Source organism: Anas acuta, chromosome 2, assembly GCF_963932015.1.
Source record: "Anas acuta chromosome 2, bAnaAcu1.1, whole genome shotgun sequence".
Taxonomy (NCBI): domain Eukaryota; kingdom Metazoa; phylum Chordata; class Aves; order Anseriformes; family Anatidae; genus Anas; species Anas acuta.
In genome coordinates, this window is record NC_088980.1 from 5,523,377 (window position 1) to 5,547,504 (window position 24,128).

The window sequence follows — 24,128 nt, forward strand, 5'->3', positions numbered from 1 at the left end:
CATCCTTTAAGGCTTTCTTAAAACCACAGAATTGTCTTTAGGTTTTGGTACTGCTGCTAGGCTTGTCCTGTGCATTATTTAGGGTTCGGTAGCTTCTGGCCGTGTTGCTTCTCTTGAGGGTTGTCCCCAGGTAAGTCTGAGGCAGCTGAGCAGTTGCATAAAGATGATTAAACTGCCCCTCCCTCATGCCTGAGCATGAGGTGGAATATAAATAGCTTCACACACGTTAAATACACACATAGCCAGTCAGGTAACGTGCTCTTCTGCATGGGCAAATCCGAAAATTTGAGGTAGCAAATAGAAAATTATCTGAGGGGGGAGTTCTCACAGCAAAGTTACGCACGGTTGACTTCGAGGTTTTCAGTTTCTCTTGGCTTACGAGAGCCCAGCCTGTAAATATTGAGGAATGCTCGCCTCTCCCCCTTCCTCTTCTGCTTTTTTGGCTGGCTCATAGATGTCATGCTTCCTGTTGGGTGGAGGTATGTCACTTTTTGTCCTCTCCTACTCGTAGACTAAACGACAGGGCTCAGCTTTGTCTGCACGGCTTCTGACGAAGGCCACCTGAAAACCTTGTTGAACGTAAAGCTCTGCTGGCCATTGCTGAGCAAAATCAACATGCTACATCCCAGCAAGGCCTTTTGTAGAGCTTTTTATTGCACTGCTGTTCGGTGCCATAAACATTCGGAGAAATATTCCTCATCATCTAAAAAAGCTTGACAGAGAGCTCAGGGTTTCAGTTTTGGCATGTGCACCAAGCGAAAATACAGCGATCTAAATGTTTTTCCAAAATATTTCTGTTACAAAGATTCCTGGAAGGGAAAAAAAAAAGGAAAAAACATTGTTTTATTAAAATAAACCTGGCTTGTAACTTTTTTCCTATTACTCGCAATAAAATACTTTAGGAGAAATTGAATGAGACCCCCACGTATCTAGAGTGAAATGTAGCTAAAACAGTGGGAGAGTTTTAATACATTTTTTTCCTACACCTAAAACTTCCTCAGGAATTTAATTAATTTTGGAGGGGTTTAAATATACTATTTATGAAGGGCTTTTTCACTGCTTGGCCTTTTCAGTGACTCCCCATTGCAGCTTTGCGGGGCCGATGTGTTAAAGCACTCCTGCTATCTCCTCGAGTCTAACACCCCAGGGCACGAGGCACGTTCCCCAAGTCAGGAGCTGTCTTTGAGAACTCGCTTCTGAACCACTCTGCCGTCACATACTTCTGGATTTTCTTATTGAATTTTAAGAGGGGGAAGAAAAAGTAAATAAAAAAAGCACATTTAGTGTGTCTAGAACTGGATTGGAGTTGCCCCTGCTTATCTTTTGTGTCAGTGCTGCCTCTGGTGCTCAGGGGTGGCTGCAATCAGCAAAGGACTGGGGGGGGGGAAGAAGAAACTTTTTTTTTTAAACTGAGAAAAGGGGTGTATTCGACGGGGCAGATGTTTTCCAAGGAGGCAGTTCTGTGACTTCTGTGAGGGTGCACATCAAACTCGTGAATAGTAGGTGGTAAGGAGGCATTTTGGATGCTGCTGTCAAATCCTCGTGCCCGTTTATATCATCCTGCTGCCTTCCAGCAGGTGTCACTCTGAGCCATTATATCCAACCAGGGGAAAAGAAAGGGGTAGCTGTGGGTGAGCCTCCGGTCTGTGGATATTCTTGATTCCATCTGTTTTATTTCACCCTCATTAAGGAGCTTTAGTACATTATTACGTGATGGCCTGGTGTTGTCTTTTAATGTTCACTTGGTGGATTTATGGCAAAAAGAAAAGTTGATGAGATGAAACAGATGATAAACTAACCTCGGGATGGTGACTAATACATATCGGATAGATGTTAAGGTGAACTACCAGAGGCAGATTGGAATTTCCTAGATTTCATTTGGAAGCAGGCTTCCACGATACAATGAAAAATGTTAAAATGGGGAGTTGTACAGCGCAGGGATCTGAGATTGGCTGAAAGATAGAGACAAGAAATATGCCAAAGTCGTTCTCAAAACCTAAAAATGGTGAAAGGAAACATCACTTTGTAAAACTTACGGCATATTTCCTTATCTACTGTATTCTTATAAATAATACGAGATGCCTATAGATTTGTTTAGTTTAATTATTTGAAATCCATCCATAACAATGGCTTCCATAAACTCTGCTTTAGGAAGTCTTCCGAGCTCTGAAGGCTCGTGAAAACGATGCCTGCAGAGTCGAAGAACTGAGTACAAGATACAAACTGCTGTTGCTATAACAAACGTTAATTCAGTTATCAAATCACATGAAAAATAACGGAGGAGGGGATTTTTTTTTTGTTTTGTTGGTCTCCAAGTTCCAGATCATCTCAGAGGCAGTTTGGGGAATATTCCTGGCTTCGTCACAATGGGCGTCTTTTTAAAGCTCGTTAGTGGGGCTGAATACAGTAAGCCTATTAGCCTTGCTCTGATTCATTATTCATTTTTCCGTGGTCTAACAAGAAGAAACACAAACCACGCTAAGCAGCCAAAACACTTTGATTTTTGTAGCTCTTCTTGGAGTTAGTACACGGTGTCTCTCCCCTGCAGTGGAGAAAGCAAGTGCCAAAATATTACCTAATGATAATGAGGAAGTAACCGCTTTGGCGTATGAAATATTTTTTCCTGTGCGTGAGGGGAAGTAAATGCTATAAATTTTCCTGAACAAGCCTGTGTTTAATGTCAAGTGCAGAAGCTCCTCTTAATTAGGGGAGGGAAACACGAGGCTGCGGACAGGAACGAGGGGCTTTTTACTGAGCTGCCAGGCACTTCCCAGCCCTGAAGTTTCGGGGTTGAGTGTGTCTGCAGTCAGATTGATTAAGCAGTTGGCTACAAGTGTAGTGAGGCACGTGTCCCGAGGGCATAACAGTCCCTCTATTAACTCTGAGAGTTTCATTGTGCTGTTTAATGACTTTGTGTTTTTGTGTAGAAGGCAGAGCCTGGGTTAACCCAGTGCCCCTTTATGCTCCGCAAAGGAGAAGCCTGTGATGGAGCAGCCCGGGTTGCACAGCACAAGACCATAATTTCCATCAGACTGTGGCTTCTTAAGCCCTCAAAGAGGTGTTAGAGCATTAGGAGCTGTGGGAGAGTAGGAAGAAAGTATTTTTTTCCATCTGGTTACACTATAGTAGTGGTGCTTCCAAATTCCTGCTGAGAAATGAGGGGAGAGTAAGGAAATGCTGAAAGGATAATTAAAACCCTAAAGAAGGAGATGGTGGTGTACGACACCAGGAGACGCAGGTGCTAACGTTCTCCAATATCTTTCAGGTCAGAGGTTACGATTTCAAGGCAGACATCTGGAGCTTTGGGATCACTGCTATCGAACTGGCTACAGGGGCAGCTCCTTACCATAAATACCCTCCGATGAAGGTGAGCAGGTCTTCAAATACTTGTGCTAGACAAAGGATCTGTGTGTTCCAGGGATGTCCCAAAGAATTTGGCCAGACTGCTTTGTTGAAGAGCTTGTCCTCTCTCCTTGCGTTTCTGGATCACGATGTTCTTAGATATGTTTGAAGTCACCTTTTAAAAATACACTTCTTAATCAATGTTGTCTGAAACTGTGCACAGCTCTTACTTAGATCCCGAGACTTGCCAGGGTCACCGTTCCTGAGGAAAGTGCTGTGTGGCTCAATCCTGGAGCCTCTCCGTAGGCAGCAGATGTTACCACTGTAAATAATGATTCGGAAAATATTATCTGGCATCCACTGACACTGGGATGGGGAAACTATTCCTTTTGCATTGATGATCCTTCTGGAAACCTCTCAGAAATGCTGTTACTAGTTTTCCCAAAAGAATTTCTTGCATTAACACCAACACAGTCCTGTTAATCACTCAACAGGGTCAGGTGTTTCTGGAAAGTACCACATCAGGAGGAAATGGGAAGGAATTGGTGCTATTAATATTTTATTGAAGTTGAAGTGGAGGAAACTTTGTTGCTTGAACGCTGCCACTTCAAAAATCTTTTTTAATATCTTGCACTTTGGGTTGTCTTAGTTTGCATAAGTTTCCCCGCTTTCCTGATAATTGAAACAGGAACTGCTTCTAGCTTGTTCTTCTTTCAAAGAGTTTGTATGTTAAAAGTTAGCAGAGTTGACCTCCTTAGTTGAGGTTTGGAGCATCCTGCCCTTCTTCTGAGCTTTGAGATCTTCCTTAGGCCCTCTGCGAGATCTGATGGCGGCCCTGTCATGACCACAAAACATTGGGCCCCTTTTCTGCACTTCCCACCCTCTTGAAGGCCACTTTGCTTGTACCACTATTGCTAAATACCACAATTTCAGGCATATCATGTAGCAAGTTTTCCTTTTCCAAGTCCTTTTATTGCTGGAATCCTATGCAAGGCAGGTGTCATCTCTTTAGGACTTGGGTGCATCTCCTCCCACCTCTTAATTACAATAGTGTTTGGGAGTCCAGTAGGTCCTAACTCATTAGAGGAGGGGCCTCCATGTATTTCTTCAAATGCCAGAGCTTTGCAGTGGTTTAACTCTTGGGGAACAGTATTCATTGCAAGATTTGGATGAGCTCTGTGCCGAGACTGTTAGAGTGGCTGAGTGGTTTGGAAATGCCACTGAAGTTCATACCGTGCCAGTGATTGTGGCAGAACAGTGAGGAGTTCAGGGAAACGTTGTGCTGATGTAGCTGTTGCTGTTTTCACTGGTATTTCCATCTGCTTGCTGGTTATTAGTAGCATTCTGCAGTAGCTTCTGCAAGCCGTGCTTCTGTTTATTGATTTCAGTGCACGGGCTGCAGCTTCGAATACAAAGATCACCCATTTAGCATCACGTTGTCATGCGGTAGGTTATTAATTCCCAGTTACTAAGTGTGGGTTCCAGTTACTCGGCCTGCGAGAGGGCCTTTTTGTGTTATGTATCGAGTGTGATGGTATTTCACTGCAGGTTAATTTGGCTGTGCAGCAAAATGACCCGTGCATTAAGTGACATTCCAAGGAGAGGGGGAAGAAAACCTGAATTCTTTGCAGACTGTATAATTGCAGCTAGATTGATGGGCTGCTGCTGCCCTAAGCAATAGAGCTGTTGAAAGCTTTTTTAAAGGTGCTTTTTGCTGCTTCCTTCTCTAAAAATAGATATTCATCTGTAGGTAGGTGGCAAGCGAAAATGGAAATGAGCAATTTTTGTCTTTTCCTTTGGAATATCTGAGTGAGGTGAAGGAGATAAGTACCCATCAAGCCAAATTGATTGTGTGAGACGTGTCTTCACCTGTTGTTGTGGTGGTACATGGAAGTGAGCACTCGTTGTTTCATGTTGCCCTTCTGCTTTTACAGAAATTTAACAGCATTTTTACACTAACTTCATTTTTGAATGCAAGACATCTGCAGGGGAGCCTAAACAGCCTTTGAATCAAACATCTTGCATGACCGCTCAGCTGAAATGAGGAAGGCTGCTGAAAGTTTTGCAGTCCTTATGCCTCTCACAGCGCCAAACCTGCCTGAAAGCTCATCCTGACCTTTGGTTTGGCCTGCAGACTGCTCTGTGGGCTAGGAGATGCAATAGGAGGCAGTAGCCTGGGCTGTTGGGTATAAATTAGCCTGGCTTCTCGAGGAAAGGAGGTGGAGGCAACTCTCTGTGTTGGATGAGTTTTGAAACTCTCAGCTGACAGAATTTTCTGAGGTGTAAAGGTTTGAAAATAATTGTTTCCTTGGTGGCTATAGGAAAAAAAGGGAAAAGGAGAGACCCTGTAGTTTTCTTGAGGGAAAGGTAGTGAGGTGAGTTTGTGCTGTCTGGCAACTAGGAAGAGACAGCTGAAACTCTTAAGAAAAAAAGTTGTTTTGAGTTCAGGCTTCCTGTGAGAGCTGCTGCAGTGAAACAGACCTTGTTGGCTCAGATGCTTGTTGAAAATGCTGTGTTCCAAAGCTCTGTACTTAACGAAAGCCAAGAAAAATCTCACTGCCAATAGACGTGATTCTTCCAGGTGTTAATGTTGACGCTACAAAACGATCCTCCATCTTTGGAAACGGGCGTGCAAGACAAAGAGATGCTGAAGAAGTATGGGAAGTCCTTTAGGAAGATGATCTCTTCATGCCTACAAAAGGACCCGGAGAAAAGGTGAGAACTTGTAATGCCAAAGTCAACTGAAGGAAAACAAAATGTCAAAACTCCTCTCCAACCTTGTGGTCACGGTGAACACAGCAATTCTGCTGTGTAGCAGCAAATTCTTCTGGCTGTCCTTATTTTTAAGGATAAATGTCTGTCGCCGTGCCTGGCCAGGGCATGCAGCTGTCATTTGGGTTAACGAGGGCATCCCAGGCCCCTCTTGCTTGGGACCATTGTCCCCCTTGCCGCCTCCGACAGGTGACTGCAGTTCATGGTTTGTTTCTGGTCAAAGCTGCTCGGTGTTTGTGAATCAGCAATTAGGTATTGGGCAGCATGGGTTTATTTGCAAAGCTTCGTAAACAAACTGTTAAAAAATTTGCCAGCGTAAAGAAGGCTTTCTGCGTCGTTTTGACTTGATTAATTACGTCGTATTTGTTTTGGGGGGAACAAATTAAGGAAAAAACACTGGCAAATTTTACCCAATGTGTTTTCGTCAATACAGATTGCTCAAGTGACCTGACGACACTTCCAGTCTTCCTCCTAACAGTAGCTTGACACCGCGTGGTGTTAGAAATACCACCGAGGGGGTGGTGTGCATGCTGTGGTTCCCAGGATAGCTTTATTTTGTTGTGTTGTGGCAGCATCTGAAGCTGGGTGAAGGTCCAGCTGCCATGGCACTGCTTAAAACCCACAGCCCATCACACAGGAGAGCCTCAGCGAAGCTGGTTAAAGGCGTGTTTGTCCTGCATTAGGAATATCATTCTTTCAAATGTAAGATTAAAAAAAAACAAAACACAAAGAAGCATTGCCACAGATCGATTTTTACGTTTATACCACTTAATTTTCTTTTGTCCTCAGTAAGCAAACTGATTCTGGAAAGGGTTTTCCCTTCCTAAATTACAAATAATGAAGATGTTTTGCAGTTCCCTCCTGTGACAGATCCTGGAACAAAAGCTTCTTACAGGTTGTGAGATGGGCTCTCTCTCTTCTAACCAGCTTTATGTCTGAAAGGCTTAATGAATCCAGTGGAGTGCTTGATAAATGCCGATAGCAGCTTTTTTTTTTTTTTTTTCCCCAGCTTAATATTTTTCTTCCTCATTTTTAAAGCATGTCCTGCCCCTGCAGGTTAGAATGTGTGCTGATCAAAATTAACCATAATCACCTGGAATGGTGGCATCCCCCTTCTCTCAAACACCACCAACAGCTGCTGTCATCGTCTTTACTATGGGAGCAGGAGGTTGCCTGTGAAGAGCAGCTTGCAGAATCAGATACATTCAAGCAGCTGTGCAGCTGTCTGAGTCTTTAGAAAACTCCTGAATTGACCAAGGGATGGCTTTTACTTCTCAATATTGGTCCTAAAGTGCAACTGAAAAGGGAAAATAATTTGGACTTGACGTTAGACAAAGGTTCTTTGTCCCACTTGCATTTAATAGAACTAATTGCACATATACAATCAGGTGTGTCTGCAATAGCTCAGCCACTTGCACATGGCAAGTCCTGCCTCCTGCTCTAGGTGAGGATCCTTTGTCTCAACTGGCAGTGAATTCTTCCTGTGGTCGTGTCAGCCAGGCTCTGAGAGCCAAGTTCAGCATCAAAATGGGGCCGTTCTCTGCCCAGTTAACTCACAGCAGGCTTTGATCAGAATGCACTGACACTTAAAGGACTGGTGGTGTAAAATTTACTTTGAGTGACTTTTAGGGCACTTATACAGGAGAAGCTGATGCCCTTAGGAGCTGTCATGTTACAGCTGCAACAAGCTGGAGAACTCTTGCACTGAAAGGGAACATTTATAACGTTTTTTTCTCTACCTGTTTTTATCCACAGACCAACAGCAGCAGAACTTTTAAGACACAAATTTTTCACGAAAGCAAAGGTAAGAAAGCACTTCCTAAACCGATCTGTGCAGAGGGAGGAGAGAGGAGTTACCAGATGCATGCTAGGTATGGGGAGAGCTTTACTGGTGCGGGGGCCAGCATAGCTGGCTGAGCTGAATGGGGCATTGTGAACGGACAGAATGAAACCTCTCTTCTCTACCTCCTCGTGTATGCCACCATCAGGAGAAATTATTTAGAAATTCTCGAGCGTTTAAATGGCTTTTCAGTGGGTTTGGGCTTTTTTCTCCTCTTGTGCCGGTGCCATTCTGGCTGCGTGGCCGGCCATAAAGGTCTCCGTGGCAGTAGCTGTAGCTTGTGCTTTAGTGAGCTCTCTGATCAGTCTCTCTGCAAAACAGTGAATAAGGCTCAGTGTGTGGAGGGTTACCTGACGCTGTTATGCCCTGTGTTAGGGAAAGTGAAAATCCTATGACATAAAATAGTGGGAAATTCTGGTTTATAGCCATAGGGCAAACAGCCAGCGAGCATTTATCTACTTAGTGCCTGCTGATCAGTGCCTATCCCATCTGTGACGTCTTGTCGGGGGACTCAAACCAAAATAAGGGAGAATTTAATTTCCAGGGGAATGAGGAAACGTTTTCTGTGTGCTTATTTTTTTTCTCTTTGGTATGTTTGTCATCAAAATAATGGGGTTTACAGCAGAACACCAGTAAAGTGTCAGAGATATCTGAACCTGGGACAGCGTAGCAGTGTCAGCACCTAATGAAAGTAGCACTCAGCTCCCAAATTCAGGTGTTTATATGGGAATGGCCACATCTGGGCATGCATAAAGGAGCAGGGTGTCCTATTAACGTTAACACAAATCCAGTATGTGCAGCCAAGGAAGTCTAGAGGGTGAGCCAACTTAGGAAATGTAAGAGGTTGCTTTAGGGCAAGTTTAGTTGATGTCTGCACTCTTGACAGCATTAACTAGTTTTTTGTTATCCCTAATGGGGTTTTAGGCAACTGAATTGTTTGCGTCTGTGTAGTGAATGCACATTTGGTGTCCAAAGTGACAAGGAGGTTACACATTGCTGACCTTTCTCTCTGGCTCACGTTTTAGTTCACGTCACACTTCACCGTGTACAAAATCTTTTTCATGCTTTCATTAAACTGTGACAGAGTAACATATTAGCTTATGTGGTGATAGAAAATTAACGTTATTGTGAAAGAGGCAATACTTAAACCCAGAGTGAAAATATGTGCCAGTTAGCACTCAGTCTTAAATGACTTTCAGACATTGGCCACTGCCAAACTGACAGCTGTAACTTGAGGAGTCCAGCTTCTACACGCTTATACTGAACCAAATATAAACCCAGTTTATATTATATCAAAGTATGTTTTGATAATGCTGAGAGCCATGTATCAAAATGCAGCTGGTTGAGGAAATTTAATAAAGCAAAGCGTCACAGCAGTTCCCCAATATTTAACTTACCATGATGACTGCATTTACTTCCTCACTAAACTTCACACGTGCTGTGCTTGTACTTTAACTCCTGCTGCCCCTATTCCTGCGTCTCATTACCCCTGCGTGTGGGGCTTCCCGCGTCCTGGCCTGACATCTGAGGCTTGCCTTTGACAGTAGGACAGGCATAAATTTCGGGAGAGGAAACAGCAAAGTGGCTAGAGCCAGATGCTGTAAGATCTGCAAAGGGAAGAACCTAAAATGTCTCAGCAGGATATCAGATGCTGTGATGTAATGAGTATGATCACGTTCCCCAGTAAATCAGACACTTTTATACAACTCCTCAATCGTTAACTTCTTATCAGTGCGTGCAGGAAAAGTGCAACTGCTAATTTAAAAGGTATTTAAGATGAAAGACCGTATACTGTAGTCCAAAGGAAGACAGTGATTAACTTTTTAGAGCTCAGTTCTTTGAGGGGAGGAGAGTGTGAAGCATATAAAACACTTTCTGCTAAAAATACTTGAAGCAGTTTCATTTTCAGAGGCACTGAAGGAATCAAAGGGTATTTTCAGCAATGTAAATGTTTTTTTTTGTTTTTTTGTTTTTGTTTTTCCAGAATAAAGAGTTTTTACAAGAGAAGATGTTGCAGAGAGCACCGACAATTACTGAAAGATCCAAAAAGGTACTGTAAAGCTCCTGGGCTCTTGCTATTATAGTTGTATTAGTTTTTATACCTTTTTTTTCACTTTTTTTTTTATGAGAGTTATAGTAGTATAGCATTTTCTACATAGAGCTAAGATATTTTAATAAAATAATTGAATGTCCTGGCTGAAGATGCTCTTGTGCATTTCTACTTAAAAAAATAATAATAACAAAAATTTTAGAAGCTGTCTTCTTGACATGTCTGTTCTCTGTCTTTGTGCTGAGCAGGTAAGGAGAGTCCCAGGTTCCAGTGGACGTCTTCATAAGACTGAAGATGGTGGCTGGGAGTGGAGCGATGACGAACTAGACGAAGAAAGTGAGGAAGGCAGAGCAGCAATTTCACAGCTCAGGGTGGGTCCTCAAATTCTGGTATCTCTGTTTTCTACCTATAGTATGTCTAAATGTCTCTGGGAAACATGCAGCCTTGTTTGAAGTATGGTTCAGCTGTTGTTATCCTGCCCCTTGAGTTTGCAGCCAAACCAGAGAACGCAGACTGAAGGTTAAAATAAGTCTATTGATCTCTCTTCTGTGCTCGTCCTGGGGCACAGCTGCTCTAATTCAGGGCTGTTGGGCGTAATTGGGAACATGAAGTCAGGCGACCTTCTCCTGTCTCAGCATGCTAATGCACTCAAGCTGGGATGTTCTCTTGAAGGGTACTGCCTGCTCGAGATGCTTTCTTCTGGAAGTGTCAGGAGAGGTTTTGTCCTGCTGCCCTCTCCAGGATGGAACTGAAATCGGTGTGGCCTGTGCTTAGGGCTGGTAGCTGACCCACAGCGGGCCTAGCTCTGTACTACCAGTTACACCGAAAAGGAAACTTTTTAAAGCAAACTATTTAAAGGAAACTTTTCAATACAAAAGGGAAAAAACAAGCAAACATTTTTGGTTTGAAGCATTTATCGCTTTGTAACTTTCATTTTTCTCTTTCCTTCTACTACTGGTCTGTGTAGATACTTAAACATTAAAAGCAAAATTTTGTCTTTAGCATCTTTGGAAATGCTTAGGGGTTTAAAGGTATTATTATTAATAAATGTATTAATTTAAATGTTTTAATTTATTATTAATACAATAATTCCACATAGTAATTTGTGGCAATAGCTATTGTGACTTTAAAAGAGCTTACTGTATCAAGCTTCATGTATAGTCAAGGAGGATCTCTTGGTGCCAGGTGGGTACTACTGACATTCACAGAATTATTTAGGTTGGAAAAGACCTCCAAGACCACCTGGTCCAACCTTTTACCTAGCACTGCCAAGTCTGCCATTAAGCCATGTCTCTAAGCTCTACATCCAACATTTCTTGAAGACTTCCAGGGATGGTGTCTCAACTACTTTCCTGAGCAGCCTGTTCCAATACTTCACAACCATTTCAGTGAAGAATTTTTTTCTAATATCCATCCTAAACCTCTCCTGGCTCAACTTAAGGTCATTTCCTCTTGTTCTTTATAAGCTCAAATCTTCTAAATAGCTCTTGTAGGCTAAAATGATCAATTTTTAGGATGGAATACTGTAAAAGACCCTACCTCTATTTCAGGGATTTCTTAGAATTTGTTCTGTCTTGTATCTAAGCTCAGAATCCTATGAATTACCACTGCTTGCTGTGTTTTGAACAGTACTTAATTGTTTCAGTCCTTTTACACAGAAAAAACACATGTTTACAAGCTCCTTTTCAAGCGAGTTTATTTTCTTGGAGCTTTGGCATAGTTCCTTGTACTTCTGTCTGTTCTGATTTCTTTAATTTAGGCCATGCTTGGCCTTAACTTTTAGGCCTCCCATTCAAGAAACCTTTAGTCTTTTAACAAAGGATGGTTGTTGGAGCAGCAGGTCTCCATTCAGCTACTCTAATTGTAGAAGAATATTGCCATTTCTGGGACACCCCGTGTAGATACAACGTGGATCTTCAGGAGACCAAAACCAGTATGGAGGCCACCACACTACCTGTCTGCTTAGGTGCCTGAGTCCTTCCCTGGGTGTCTTTTCTCTGCACAGCTTTTGAGTTATTTTCTTCAGGTGAAAGAACAGGAATGCCCGTGCGCCTCTTCCATTTGATCCCTTTTCAAGCAGTCTTAAGACTTGGATCTAAACTGCCAATGTTTGCTCCAAATACAGGGATATTACTGAGGTCTAGTGTCAATGCTGCGTTTTGACCATATTTCAAACGCCGTATAAATTCTGCCTGCCCATAATTCCATTGCAGTTTCAACTAAATTGTTGAATTGAATGATTTATATTCACTAAGTGTCACCTTTTATTCCAGCTACACCTGCATTTTACTGCTGTCACCCTAAAAGGATAGCTGGCCCATTGACTTTATTTGCTAAAACACTTCAGTCCTATCCTGTATAAAAGCTTATGTGTAAAGAGTTTGCATTTTTTTGCTTGTTTTCACTTTACAGAAAAAAGAGGGTGAAATTAATATGTACAAATGTGTGTTTTACAAGTCTGTTGCTAGGAGTGCACCTGAAAGCAGACAAATACTTGTAAACGGAACCAGAAATTTCTGCCTAATTGGTTGAATATGCGAACTTGCTGGCTCAACGTTACATTTTATATCTGAATCCTTGCTAAACTTCCTTGCTCTCTGCATTTAAAACCTTGAATTCAAACTAAAACAATTGCAGTATGTGGGTTTTTAAATCGTTCACCTTCCATTACTCAGTAAATCTATGTAACACTGTGTGGTGTGGTCACATTTCACTGGTTGCTCATTTCTTGGGTTACACAGGCAAAAATAAATTAATATATTTAAGCACATCCCCAGGGTCATCCTACTTGTGCCTTAAATAAATGACTTCTGATGTTTATCTTATTTCCATTCTGCCTGCTCATGTTTTTCCTTAGTTTACCTCTGTCTGCCGTTGATCTGGGTTGGTTGGTAGCTGTGGGGCAGGGCCAGTGTCCCCAAACTTGCCTGTGCAGTGTCTAGCACACTGTGATCTTTCAGACAAGCTCCTTTTAGTTATTCCTCGAGGCATCCGTGTACCCTAGCTGTGAACTTTCTGCCTGAAAGAGCAGCACTGAAGCTGTAGCCTGCAGATGTGGAGCGTGGCTGTCTGTCTCAGGGAGCAATGCCACATTTTTTGTCTTTTCCTGGTCACTGTCATGTGAAGGCTTAACATATCGAGATGGGTTTCAGCCTTTACCCTTCCAGGTTGGATTTCAGCTTTTACCTTTCCAGCTGCATGACTTTTTTCCTGACCCTGTCCTCACTTAGTCACTGGGAAGGATCTGTTCCTTCTCCTCCTGGCCAGAGGGCTTTTTGCAAGTGGCTGTTCTGTGAATAAAACCTTTTATTTTCTCTCCTGAGATACTTCTGGGTCATCCATTACAAATCACCCTGACCTGCTTTGGTTAAATTAGTGGCGTTGGTTACTTCATAAACTAACTGCCTCTAGTCAGTAGCATCATGAAACTTTTCTTCTTCTGTCAGACTCGTCCCATCCTGACCACAACCTGTCTTTTAGACCTCTAGGCACAGAAAGAACATTCAATTTGTTAATCCCAGCATGGACCAAGCCACCCTGCCTATCTTATCTCCAGGCAGTAATTGACCCGTTAGGAGTCAGAGCTGCAGGATATCCAAATTGCAGAGATTCCCTGGAATACTTGGCAATTCCTTTCTGCTCACGTGAAATAACTGATGCTCGTTGTCTTTGCTCATTGATAAGCAAGGCCTAGCCACGTTGCTTTGACTGCACTTTCCTCCCCATTCCTCTGGTAGTTGCACTGCTGAACTCGTGCACGGCCGTCAGTTTTCTGCTCTCTCTCATGGAGAGCACAGCATGGTGCAGAGTCCAAGGGTGAGAAGAAGCAGGCAGGAGATTTCTTTCTCTGAAGCAGCGCATGGAAGGCTGAGGCTGATCTGTTTCCTGTATTTCTCTGCAAGACGTGGGTAGCTTAAAATGGATTTTGCCATCTCAGTGTGTGAGCAATTTGATCCAATCTGAATGATCTTCAAGGGGACTCGGTTTTGCTGCTGGTTAATTATTACAGCAGTTTATACACTGGTTGTCAACTGCAATCCTGCAGCACGATTGCAGGTTTTGAGGTATTATGATTAGGTTGGCAACAGACTGTGGCCTCCATTTCATTATGAAACTTAATATATATACATAATTTGAAAACAATGTAGGTTTCATTTGTTCAATGTGGCTCTGAAAGGTCCTTTTCATCAGTAAATTTAATTTCTGTCAAGGCAATAATAACTTTTTCTTGTGTTTTTTTTTTTTTTTTTTCAGTCTCCCAGAGTGAAAGAACCTGTACAGAATTCAGAGGTAAGTTTTAAATGCAAATTGCTTCCTGAAATGATGACTTCTTGTTACTTCTATTACAAGGAGTGTGTTTTTATTAGCCTTTGAAAACAATATTGTGTAAACTAGAAGCTAGTATCTGGCTGAGCTGTGCTTGAAAACCTCCACAGAAAATTAATCATTGCCTATTTAATGCTAAGAGGTCATTCTAAGATATGTTTAGTGCATATCTTTTCAACTTCACTTGCTGTGGCAAAAGTTTGTAAGTGAATTGATTGCAAGAAGAATCTAAACAGAACAACGTTGTTCTGATTGCTTTAAAAAATTTAAAGGTCTATTAAGCATGGTCTAATTCACTGGTTTGGCAGCTGTGCTGAAAGCTGTGAAATAAATCTCTAATAGAATTAGATCATAAACAAAACTTCAGCTGCAATTTATAATCTGCCTTCAGCTCTGTCCTGTGTTTCTGACATTATGAATATAAGTATATCTTATCTTTCAGTGATAGAGACTGTTTATCTTCTAGAGAATGTGTCATGTCTTTCCTTTCACTACCTTTGTTGGAAGATATAGAGAGGTCGGTCTCCCAGAAATCAGTTTTGGGTTAGGCTGCCCTGTTCTACTTTCACCTCTTTGCAAGGAATGATTATAAGAAAGACTACGGTTCTGGGAGTGCAATTTTAAGCAAAGGCTAAATTGAAAGAAAAAACTGAACACTGGGATCTGTTTGGGTTGAATTTCTCCACTGTGATCCATCCCTTGATATATATTGTAGTTTGAAGGTCTAATGCCCAGGCTTTTAAACGTGCAAGACGAGTTACGTTTCCTTTACCCGAGTGCAGTAAGTTGGAGGGTGCACTGAAGAAGCCAGCAAGCTTACAGTCCTTCGGCTACCATGCCAAAATCAAATTCTCTGTTTTGAATAAGTCGAGAGGTTAAAAAACAAACAAACAAAAAAGTTACTCATTTATCTCCTTCCACCACCCTTATATTACACACTTTTTTTTTTTTTTTTTTTGGAAGAGCTTGTACTGTGTCTGAATGCACTTTTCTGTTGAATCCCCCAGTGCTCTGACTCTTGGCATTTGTTTTATGAACAGATAAATTATTGATAGATATTGAAGTGCTTTGCTAGGCTGTGTTCTCTGAAGAGAAGCACAAAGCAAAGCAGAGTTGCTGTGCTCTGACTGTATGGCTACTACAAAATATCCATAGGCCTCAGATTTTGAGAAAGGGAAAATTACTGGACAGGGCAGCTCTCTTCCAAGGTAGGATATGGTCTGTGTGCATCCAGCCTTGCTAGCATCAATATTTAATTTTGGTCCAAGATCCATGGTCATGCTGCTGTCTTGGTTTCTTATCCTTCTTTACTGGTGAATAAAACTGAAAATGGCAGGGCAAGAAGGGTCCCTGGATGTGAGGAAACATTAAACCTCTTGAACACCAACTTGGGATCAGTGCTAGTGTCCTTGGGGCCTGGGAATGCCTTTGGCATCAAACTTCTCGACGTGATTTATGTGGCAAACAATTACTCTGTGGGAAGCAAGTGCTTGAGTCCAAACTCTGAGGTTTTCTTAACTCATTCAAACACCTTTTTGCTTGCAGCTATTCCCATCAGCCGAGCCGCCAGGTCCTTCGCTCAGTGCTCCAGCACAGGCACCTACTCAACTACCTCAGGCTGCAGGACAAGTACCTGCACAACCTCAAGCTGCTGTACCTCCACCTAGCCAGGCTCCTCCAGCAGCCCCGGCAGCAGCCCAGGTGAGATCTGACAGCCTTCATGCCAGCTTTCAGCTTTGCACTTCACTGTTCTGTTCAAGACATGCTAAAATGAGCTAAACCCTTAGAAATTGCTTGTCTGGGGTTGCAGTAGTGCATAGAAGAGACAGCTGGCCTGCTGGTTTGCCAAAATGAAGACAGCCAGTGTGGGCTCAGCAGTTTTTTGTTCATATTCCGTGGGTAAGCAGTGATTTATGCTTTTCTGCTCTTCAGGGAGTGTAATGTTTGGCTTGAGGCAGGGTTAAAGGTAAGAAGGGAGAGTCGTTTGAGTGGCAGCTGCTTGTTCCTTGTGTTTAAAGAGGTGCAGTGTGTTTAAGGTGCAGCACAAACAGGTTCTGATTGTGTCTCAGCGTCACTGCAGTCTATGGAATAAGAATGGAGAGAAAAAATGAGAAGAAGAAAGCAGAACATCCAGGTTCTCCTGGCTTCAAAGGAGAGACAGGAAGCCTGAAACTGTCCTTGGAGCAGTCAAAAATAGCAGAGAAACTCCGTCTTTGGGAAGCTCTGAATCTTGTGGTACTTTTCAAACATACATTTTGAGCAGAATTGATCCTGGAGGGGAAGAACAGGGGATGTAAAAGCTCGACAAGCCCCTGTTTGATTTTTAGCTACATCACTTTAAAGTGTAGGGAATAGGTCAGATACGCAGACGTGCCAGAGTTGGGAAAGAGCACTGACTTGTGTTTAAAAAGAGAAAAATGGCCAAACCAAATCATTACTGAGATACTTGGAACATGTCTTGTGGCTTGCTGGAGTAAAGCAACGCCGAGTTTGCCAGGCTTCTGAGTGATGGCACCTCTTTATAAAAGACACTAATGTTATGTTCCTATTTGTTGGTGGGCAGAGGCTGGCCCTGCCGGAGAGGTCCAAGATAGCATCACCCCTTGGCAGAGCCAGAGGGAAGAAACTTGGCAGCCTGGGTTAGAAAAATAACTGAAATGAGTCCTTCCTAGAAACATTCCGTTATTTTTCTTATAAAGCAAGCGAAAAGATCCGTGTATCACTTCCCTGCAGTCAGCTCGTGTTCCTGTTTACAAAGCCATTAGAGCTGATGCTTTAGTCATTAAACAAAACCAGGAGGGCTGGGGGCTGCCACATTCTTGGCTACGGTAAAAGTAGCTTTAACGCTTAAATCAAATCCTTTCAAATCTCTTGAAAAGGGGCCAGTGTTTAATCCCTGAATTTCATGCAGCAGTTGAAACTGCAGCAGCAGTGAAGGCTGGGACTTGTCAGCTCAGTGAATTGATGTAGCGGCGTTGGCCTCAACCGGAGTGTTTTGATTTGCTCTAGCAGAGTATCCTGCTCCCTGCCACTCGTCCCCAATAGCTCGTTTGTTGGTAGCTTGGCCTGAGGTGAACTTCATGCCCCTGTGTCACTGCGTCCTTCCCTATAGCTCCGCGTGTCACCCCGCTCTTCTTTATGGCTCTTTGTGTCAGCATGCACCTCTTTATAGCTTTCTTTCGGTTCCTGTAACTCCCTGGCTACCTTTCTGCAGACTGATGGGCTCTTTGTGGGCTCTTGTTTGTTTTCACTGAGCTGGTAAAAAACTTTTTCAGGCTTCAACAAGACCAAAAGTGTGGTCGGTAGCACTGAGCTGCGTTTGTGGCAGGAGAACACCAACAGATGGAGTAAAATACTCCTCTTAGACAAAGGGCGATCATTTTCTCTCATGAAAAAGCAAATGATCTAGATGGAAAAGAACTTGGTCAAGATTTCTAGGCTTCAATTATCAGCCAGGCGTTGTCTGTCTTGTTACTGCAGATTTAAAACCCCTGGCTCTGCACATGCAGCACAGGTGATTTGCACAGTGGAAGAGTAATTGACTTTTTTTCTGGTTTTTCTTCTTTTTGTGGAGTTTGATTGATAATTAGTACTTCACTGGAAATATCAGTAGTGTTAGAAAGATGGATCCTTCCCACTGGAAGTCTGCTGCTGAGCACTATAAAATGCTTTGACTGCGTGCGCCAATAATTATTCAGAGGTAATTTAGAAGTGAGAATAGGCAGCTCTGAATTCACTGCTAGATGCTCCTAAAGTCTTCAGTTTCACTAAAAAGTAATTGAAGAATATGCTAATCTACCAATTATTTTTCCCTAGGTGTTCTTCACAACTGTATCAGTTTTTAAAATCAGATATTTTGGGGCAGGGATTAAAACACGTGAGGTCTTGAAGCTGTCATGAGTGCCCCAAAACCTTAGTTTTTGAGGCAAAGCAAGCAGTCTCTTTACATTTAGCACCTTTTCTGAAATTACCTGCTGATTTGACGTTTCTCATAGCTCAGTAGCTTTTCTTCTTTTAAAGACAACTGCAGAACCTCCTGAATTACTGTTTAAGCATAAAGTTTTTCCATTTAATACTCATTGTTTTTCACAGTAGTGTCATGGCTCCAATGATGGGTTAAACTTTAATTTGTATTTACAGTCGATCAAGGTTATCTCTAGGTTTAATACTAGAGAAAGGAGGTCTTTGTTTTAAAATAACTTAATCCTATTGCAGGCCCCACCTGCCCCTGCTGCAGCTCCGGTACAGGAAGATACGAAAGTCCCCATCAGCCTCGTACTAAGGTTAAGGTAAGGACACAAAACTGCCCTGTTCTGGTAAGGTGAGCCTTTGTGGAGAGGAACACGGGGAGATTTCTGTAGCCCACCTTGCCATCTGCCCCTTCAATTAAAAGGGTGGTGGCCTTGTAGTGTTTGTCAGCTTGGATTTGGATTTCATCCACCCTGGGTGCAGGTTTCATCTTCGCTGCTTCTTCAGCCTGGCAAGAACTGTAGGTTGAAAGAGGTTTTGGTATTTGTATAAATCTCCCAAACTCCAGTGGGCTGGGAGGGAAAGAATTAACTGGGTTCCCTAAATGGGGTCGGGGATTCAGGGGTCCTTGTGTTGTGGATCATCGGGGTATTGAGGCACAGATTTAGACATCAGCCAGTTCTGAGATTGAAGAGCTTTTTATCCAGTTCAAGACGTGGATTCTGGTTTATGTTCCTAGAGAAAGGAGAAAAAGGGTTGTAAGGGCGCTCCACAAAGCGTTGTAAATGGCCTTACACCACGTTGTGGCCCTCGTGTATCCTGAAATTCAGCCCACTCGGGTCTGGGAAGTTGACAGGCAGCCAACACAGAGCCTGGCTTCCCAAAGCACAGCCAAGTGAGCGGTTTTTGCCCTGCAAGGGGAAAAAAGGTGCAGGGGTGAGCTCAGCTCTCCTCACAGACTGATTCTGCAGTGACAGCACATTCTCCTGGGCACTGCTCAGTGCAATGAAATGTTCTCTCCTATATAAAATTTTCTTCTTCCCACAGGAATTCGAAAAAAGAGCTCAATGATATCCGATTTGAATTTACCCCAGGGAGAGGTGAGCTGGTGTGAAAGTCCTGCATGTCAGGGTGGGTTTGGTGAAGGGGAACTTCTGTGTTCAGAGTTGTTCAGTTGTGTCTGTGGAAGCGTCTGTCCATGGGGCTTTCCTAAAAGGGTATTCCAAGGTGTGCCTAATGTCTGGGCTGTTAGCAAGTGCTCAGAGCACTGCTGTCAGAGACCACTGCAGTAAAACTCTCATCGACACGACGCAGGCACAGGCATTCAGTGAATTTTCCGGAGCTGGATTTAGTTTCAGACTTGCAGTGAATTTACTGAGTTTTACGGCGTAGCTCAGAGCTGCCTCACTGCACTGCTGTGGGCAGCAGGCTCGCTGACACCCACAAGTGTGTGCGAGTTTCTTCCCCTGCCCTTCTGTGGCTTTGGCTCCCATCTTTAAAACTTGTAGCTAGAAGAATTGACTGAGGGACATCTCAGCACAGATACTGCAGTTTGTTGGGCTGTTGCCCTCCACGTGGAAGGTCGTGAAGAACAGTTTTGCTGTTTGGTTTGCACAAGTTTCTTTTAGGTTTGCACGATGCCTCCATCAGTTGGACAACTTCTTGTGCCTGGTAACTGGCTCTTGTGTTTCTCCCCCACAGATACTGCTGATGGTGTGTCTCAAGAACTAATTTCAGCAGGGCTTGTTGATGGCAGAGATCTGGTAATAGGTAAGTACAAACGATTTCGTCTGCTCTAACCATTTCAGTCACTTCCGCATCTTTAAAGTGACCTGACGAGTGGGTACGAGGAAAGTTCTCTCTGGCCTCTGTCCTCTTCTGCAACAGCTCCACAAAACTGCTGTTAATTTTAATTCTAGTGGCAGTTCTGTGCTAGTGCATTTAGGCAACTGTCAGTTCACAGGCAGATGATCTGGTTGGAAAGATGATGAAGCAAATGTTCCTTGTGTGCAAAACGAAGGCTAATCAGTGCATGAGCTAAATCAAGCTCATCTGACACAGGCACTGCCAAATTGCTGCACGAGCCTGTGCTGCTGAGAGGCTCTGTACAAGAGAGGTCTGGGAGTGGAATCAACCAGGCTTTTTTTTTTAATTTTATTTCATTTTAAGTCAGGCTGTGGAAGGAAGCGTGAAGCGCACGTGGTGCAGTTGGCCCAAGGCAACAGCACGTGTTGCTGCACTTCCAGTGCATGTGAACAGCTACCTCCAGCAACAGATTCCTAAACAAATGTGTCCCTTTATGCAGCAGGGGAAACTTTAAGCCATTAACAGTGCCTGTGTGCTTCAGCTACAGCAAGCAAGACTTCCTTAGGCACCGCCTGCAGCATCTGGGAGGGCTGAAAGTGCAGGAGGAACTGGGTTTTCAGGTGCAATTGGCTAGTTCATTGTTTCTAATCCCATCACTTTGAGGAAAAACCTTTGAAAAAGAAGCATTGTAACAAGTGGCAGCGTTTTCACGGTTTAAAGCTTTAGATTTAAATAGATTGAGTCTAATGGAGGCCTGAACTTCCTGTATCTTTTTAAACAATTCTAATTTGGAGTCATATAAAGAGGCCTTGTGACTTTGGGATGTTTTTTCTCTAGCCTGTCCTAACATTTTCCCATTCTTCTTGTTGTCTGTGTGTGATTTCAGTCGCAGCTAATTTGCAGAAAATTGTGGAAGAGCCCCAGGCAAACAGATCCGTCACTTTCAAACTGGTATTTATCCCTCTTCCCTAACTGACCCAGCTGTCGCTCGCAAAGATAAAGCATTGCACAGAGGTGCCTGTGGTCGTCTCCTGTAGGCATCAAATGTGTGCAATCCAAATCTAATGCTAACACAGGCATTGCCCTGTCCCGGCCACTAAAGGTACCAAAATGTTACAGAAAGGTTTTTTGGGGTATTTTGGGCTTGGAGGGTACACCAGCCCAGAAGTGGCAGGTAAGTGGGCTAAGAAGTGCCACTGGCTCCTTTCTTGGAGGAGAGCGGAGGAGAAGGGTCTTTGAGGAAGAAATTTGGGGGTGGGGGCCAGCTAAGAGAGGCTAGAAGAGGCGAGGTAACAGCAGATGAAATCTTCAGAGGTGGTGAAAGGCACAGAGAATTTTAGTAGCACCGCAAGGGTGTAACCAGATGGGTGGTAGTGAAAGCAGTGAATTATGTTACTTCTGACCTTTTCCAGGAGTAAGCTGTTTTTGCTTCTTTCTCCCTGCTTAGTGCACGTAGCCCTAGTCAGAGCAGGCATTGGCAAAGCTTCAGTCCCAGCCTTTCCCAGCTCCAAAAAAAGGGAAAAAAAAAACAACAACAATTTAACTTTGGGTAGGGCCAGCTACTGAACGCAATGCTCAGCTGTCTGTACCTGCTCCCTCCCCAGCCTGTATCTGATGTACCTCGTTGTGGTAGGAGGCACGGTGTCAGGGCAGAGCATGTCTGGTGCTATTTGCATCTCTGTTCCTTGTGTTCCAGGCGTCCGGTGTCGAAGGCTCAGATATTCCCGATGATGGCAAACTTATAGGATTTGCACAGCTCAGCATCAGCTAAACAATGGTCCCAGGAGATGTTTCCCAACAGAGAACCCACATGTGCATATTCGTAATGCTTCTGTTAGCCTAAAAAAAAAAAACCACTACTGCCAAAGAATTGAACTACAGCCCCCTTCCTAGAAGCTTTAACATTTTCCTTAATAGGATCACAAACCTTCCTGAAATTACTGATGGCGTTTACACCTTTTGTAAACAAGTCTCATGTTTTTGTATGTCATCTCAAACATGCAGATCCAACATGTCATTGCCTGCATGTTCGTTTTATTATTGCCTTACTTTAAAGAAAAATACTACTGAGTACGAAGCGGGGGTTCCACTGCTCTGATGATCTCGCCTAAATGTTTGCTTACATGTGGTTTCATTTTTTTTTTCACTTGCTATTTTTGCACAAGTTTTAATACTGAATGGATCTTTTTTTTTTTTGTTCCTTACCTTCTCCTTCCACCTGAAACACCAATGTACATGTTGTTTGGGTCACCTGGAGTGCTGAGAAATCTGCTTCTCTTCAGCTGTATTTTTAAAACTGCTGGTTTGAATGCTTGCACCTAAGAAAGCAAGCCAAGTCTTAACCCACAGGAGGGAGAGCCATCTTCCCTTGTGTTTGCGTTCCTGAGAAGTTTCTTGACTTCGAGGTGTTAGAAGTCAGCTTCCCTTTGTAAACTGCCTTAAGTTTTTTGCTTTTTTATATATCATTTGGGTTCTTTCCACATGAGTGCCAGGCGTGGCATGAGGGCTGAACCTGTTGATTTACGTTAAGCAGTCCTTCCGCAAACCATGTCCTTCATCCTGCGTCCGTAGATGTAGTCGGTCCGCAAAGCAGAACAATGAGGCGCTGCTGTCTGGACGCTGGTCTTGCAGCTGATCAACAACCCAACTGTATTCGTTGTCAGAGGGAGAGGAGATCTGTGTCACTCTGCGTGTGGAAAAGATGCACTTGGAACTGTTCTCCAGACCCGGCCTGTTATGCCCGGCTGTGCGAGTCCTCCCCGACGTGTTTCCCAGTCCTTTGCAAACTGGTACCCGTGGAACCATCCCTGTCGTGTTTTACAGCAATAAGGAACTGCCAGTAGAGTGGTATTACTGGGCAAGCGAGCACCGGACTGTGTCCCTCCTGCACTAATCGCTTGGGTCGTCAGCCGTGGTGGCGGCCCGAGCCTCGCCGTTTGATCAGGATGTCACTGAAACCCTGTCACACACGTATTTAGGTTGTATTTCTATGTGGTGTTGAATTTGAATTTCTACATGAATAATATAAATTATACTTTGCGTTTGATAAGAGACACTTGTAATGCAATATGTGAATAATAAATGGTGTTGATTTTTTTTTCCTACTGTTTCACAGTTGGCCTTTGTAACTGCTATTGGCTCTGGAGTGTTTTCTACACAGAAATTAGAAGCCTGTAATTTAACACACAGATGGAAACGTGTTTGGTTTCCATCAGCCACAAACAATGCAGAAACAGAGTGTTAAAGCAGAATGACTGGGTTCAATCAGGACTTATTTTTATTTCCAAGTCTTCTGATGAACAATCTATATTTATATATTTTTTTTCCTCTACGAGCAGCTGCGGAAGCTCCCTGCCTTGTGCATGCTCTTTTTATACTGCCCTAGTTTCTTTTAGCCTGTAGGTGGGTGTTGGCTCTGTCCCCATGGAGCTGCCGGCTCTCTGCAGCCCCGGGACTGCTGAGAGGGAAGGCGAAGGAGAGGAGGAGGAGAGCCTGGGAGTGAGAGCACCCTGGGGTGCTGAGCAGGAGCCCTGACCAGCCAAGGAGGTGGGTGCCAGGAGTTGACAGGGGCTGGGTTTGGCCACTCATGTGCGTGCCAGCTCTGCCACAAGAGAAAAAAAAAAATAAAAATTTGACACAAAGCACTCCCAAGGGCTTCCCCCAGTGAGCCTCTTGGCTTGGGGAAAGTGGGCTGGCACCCGGACTTCTCGTGTCGCCCTGTGGCTGATGACGACGTGGTCGTGGTGCAGTGTGTGCAGTGCTATTCCTCCTCCTGCCTGCACACCCTGGGGGCCTCCTGGGTCCTGGTGCTGAGAGAGGTGGGACTCGAACCGCTCACGTGTGACAACACAGCCTCTATTTATTAAGTTATCGCCCACCTTCCCAATGCCAGGACTCAGAGTGTGAGTTTGCACCGACCCAGGACTCGTTAGTTCTTCACGGGAGAAAATCAGCAAGCAACTGATGTCATTTGCTCTGTAGCTCTCCAGGCGTTTTGGGTAGCAATCCAAAAATTTCTACTTG

The 24,128-nt window shown here is 43.6% G+C and overlaps 1 protein-coding gene across 1 annotated transcript in view; it reads left to right on the forward strand.

The window, feature by feature from the left end:
* Positions 1-23,206, forward strand: part of OXSR1 (oxidative stress responsive kinase 1) — a 65,616-nt gene extending 42,410 nt beyond the window's left edge. The window contains exons 7-18 of the mRNA XM_068673350.1: positions 3,266-3,367; positions 5,924-6,057; positions 7,870-7,918; positions 9,939-10,004; positions 10,253-10,375; positions 14,259-14,294; positions 15,876-16,031; positions 18,546-18,619; positions 19,347-19,399; positions 20,001-20,069; positions 20,992-21,056; positions 21,802-23,206. Of these exons, the coding sequence (XP_068529451.1) occupies positions 3,266-3,367; positions 5,924-6,057; positions 7,870-7,918; positions 9,939-10,004; positions 10,253-10,375; positions 14,259-14,294; positions 15,876-16,031; positions 18,546-18,619; positions 19,347-19,399; positions 20,001-20,069; positions 20,992-21,056; positions 21,802-21,876 (1,002 nt within the window). The 3' untranslated portion in view covers positions 21,877-23,206. The remainder of the gene's footprint in view (positions 1-3,265; positions 3,368-5,923; positions 6,058-7,869; positions 7,919-9,938; positions 10,005-10,252; positions 10,376-14,258; positions 14,295-15,875; positions 16,032-18,545; positions 18,620-19,346; positions 19,400-20,000; positions 20,070-20,991; positions 21,057-21,801) is intronic.
* Positions 23,207-24,128: the final 922 nt, after the last annotated feature.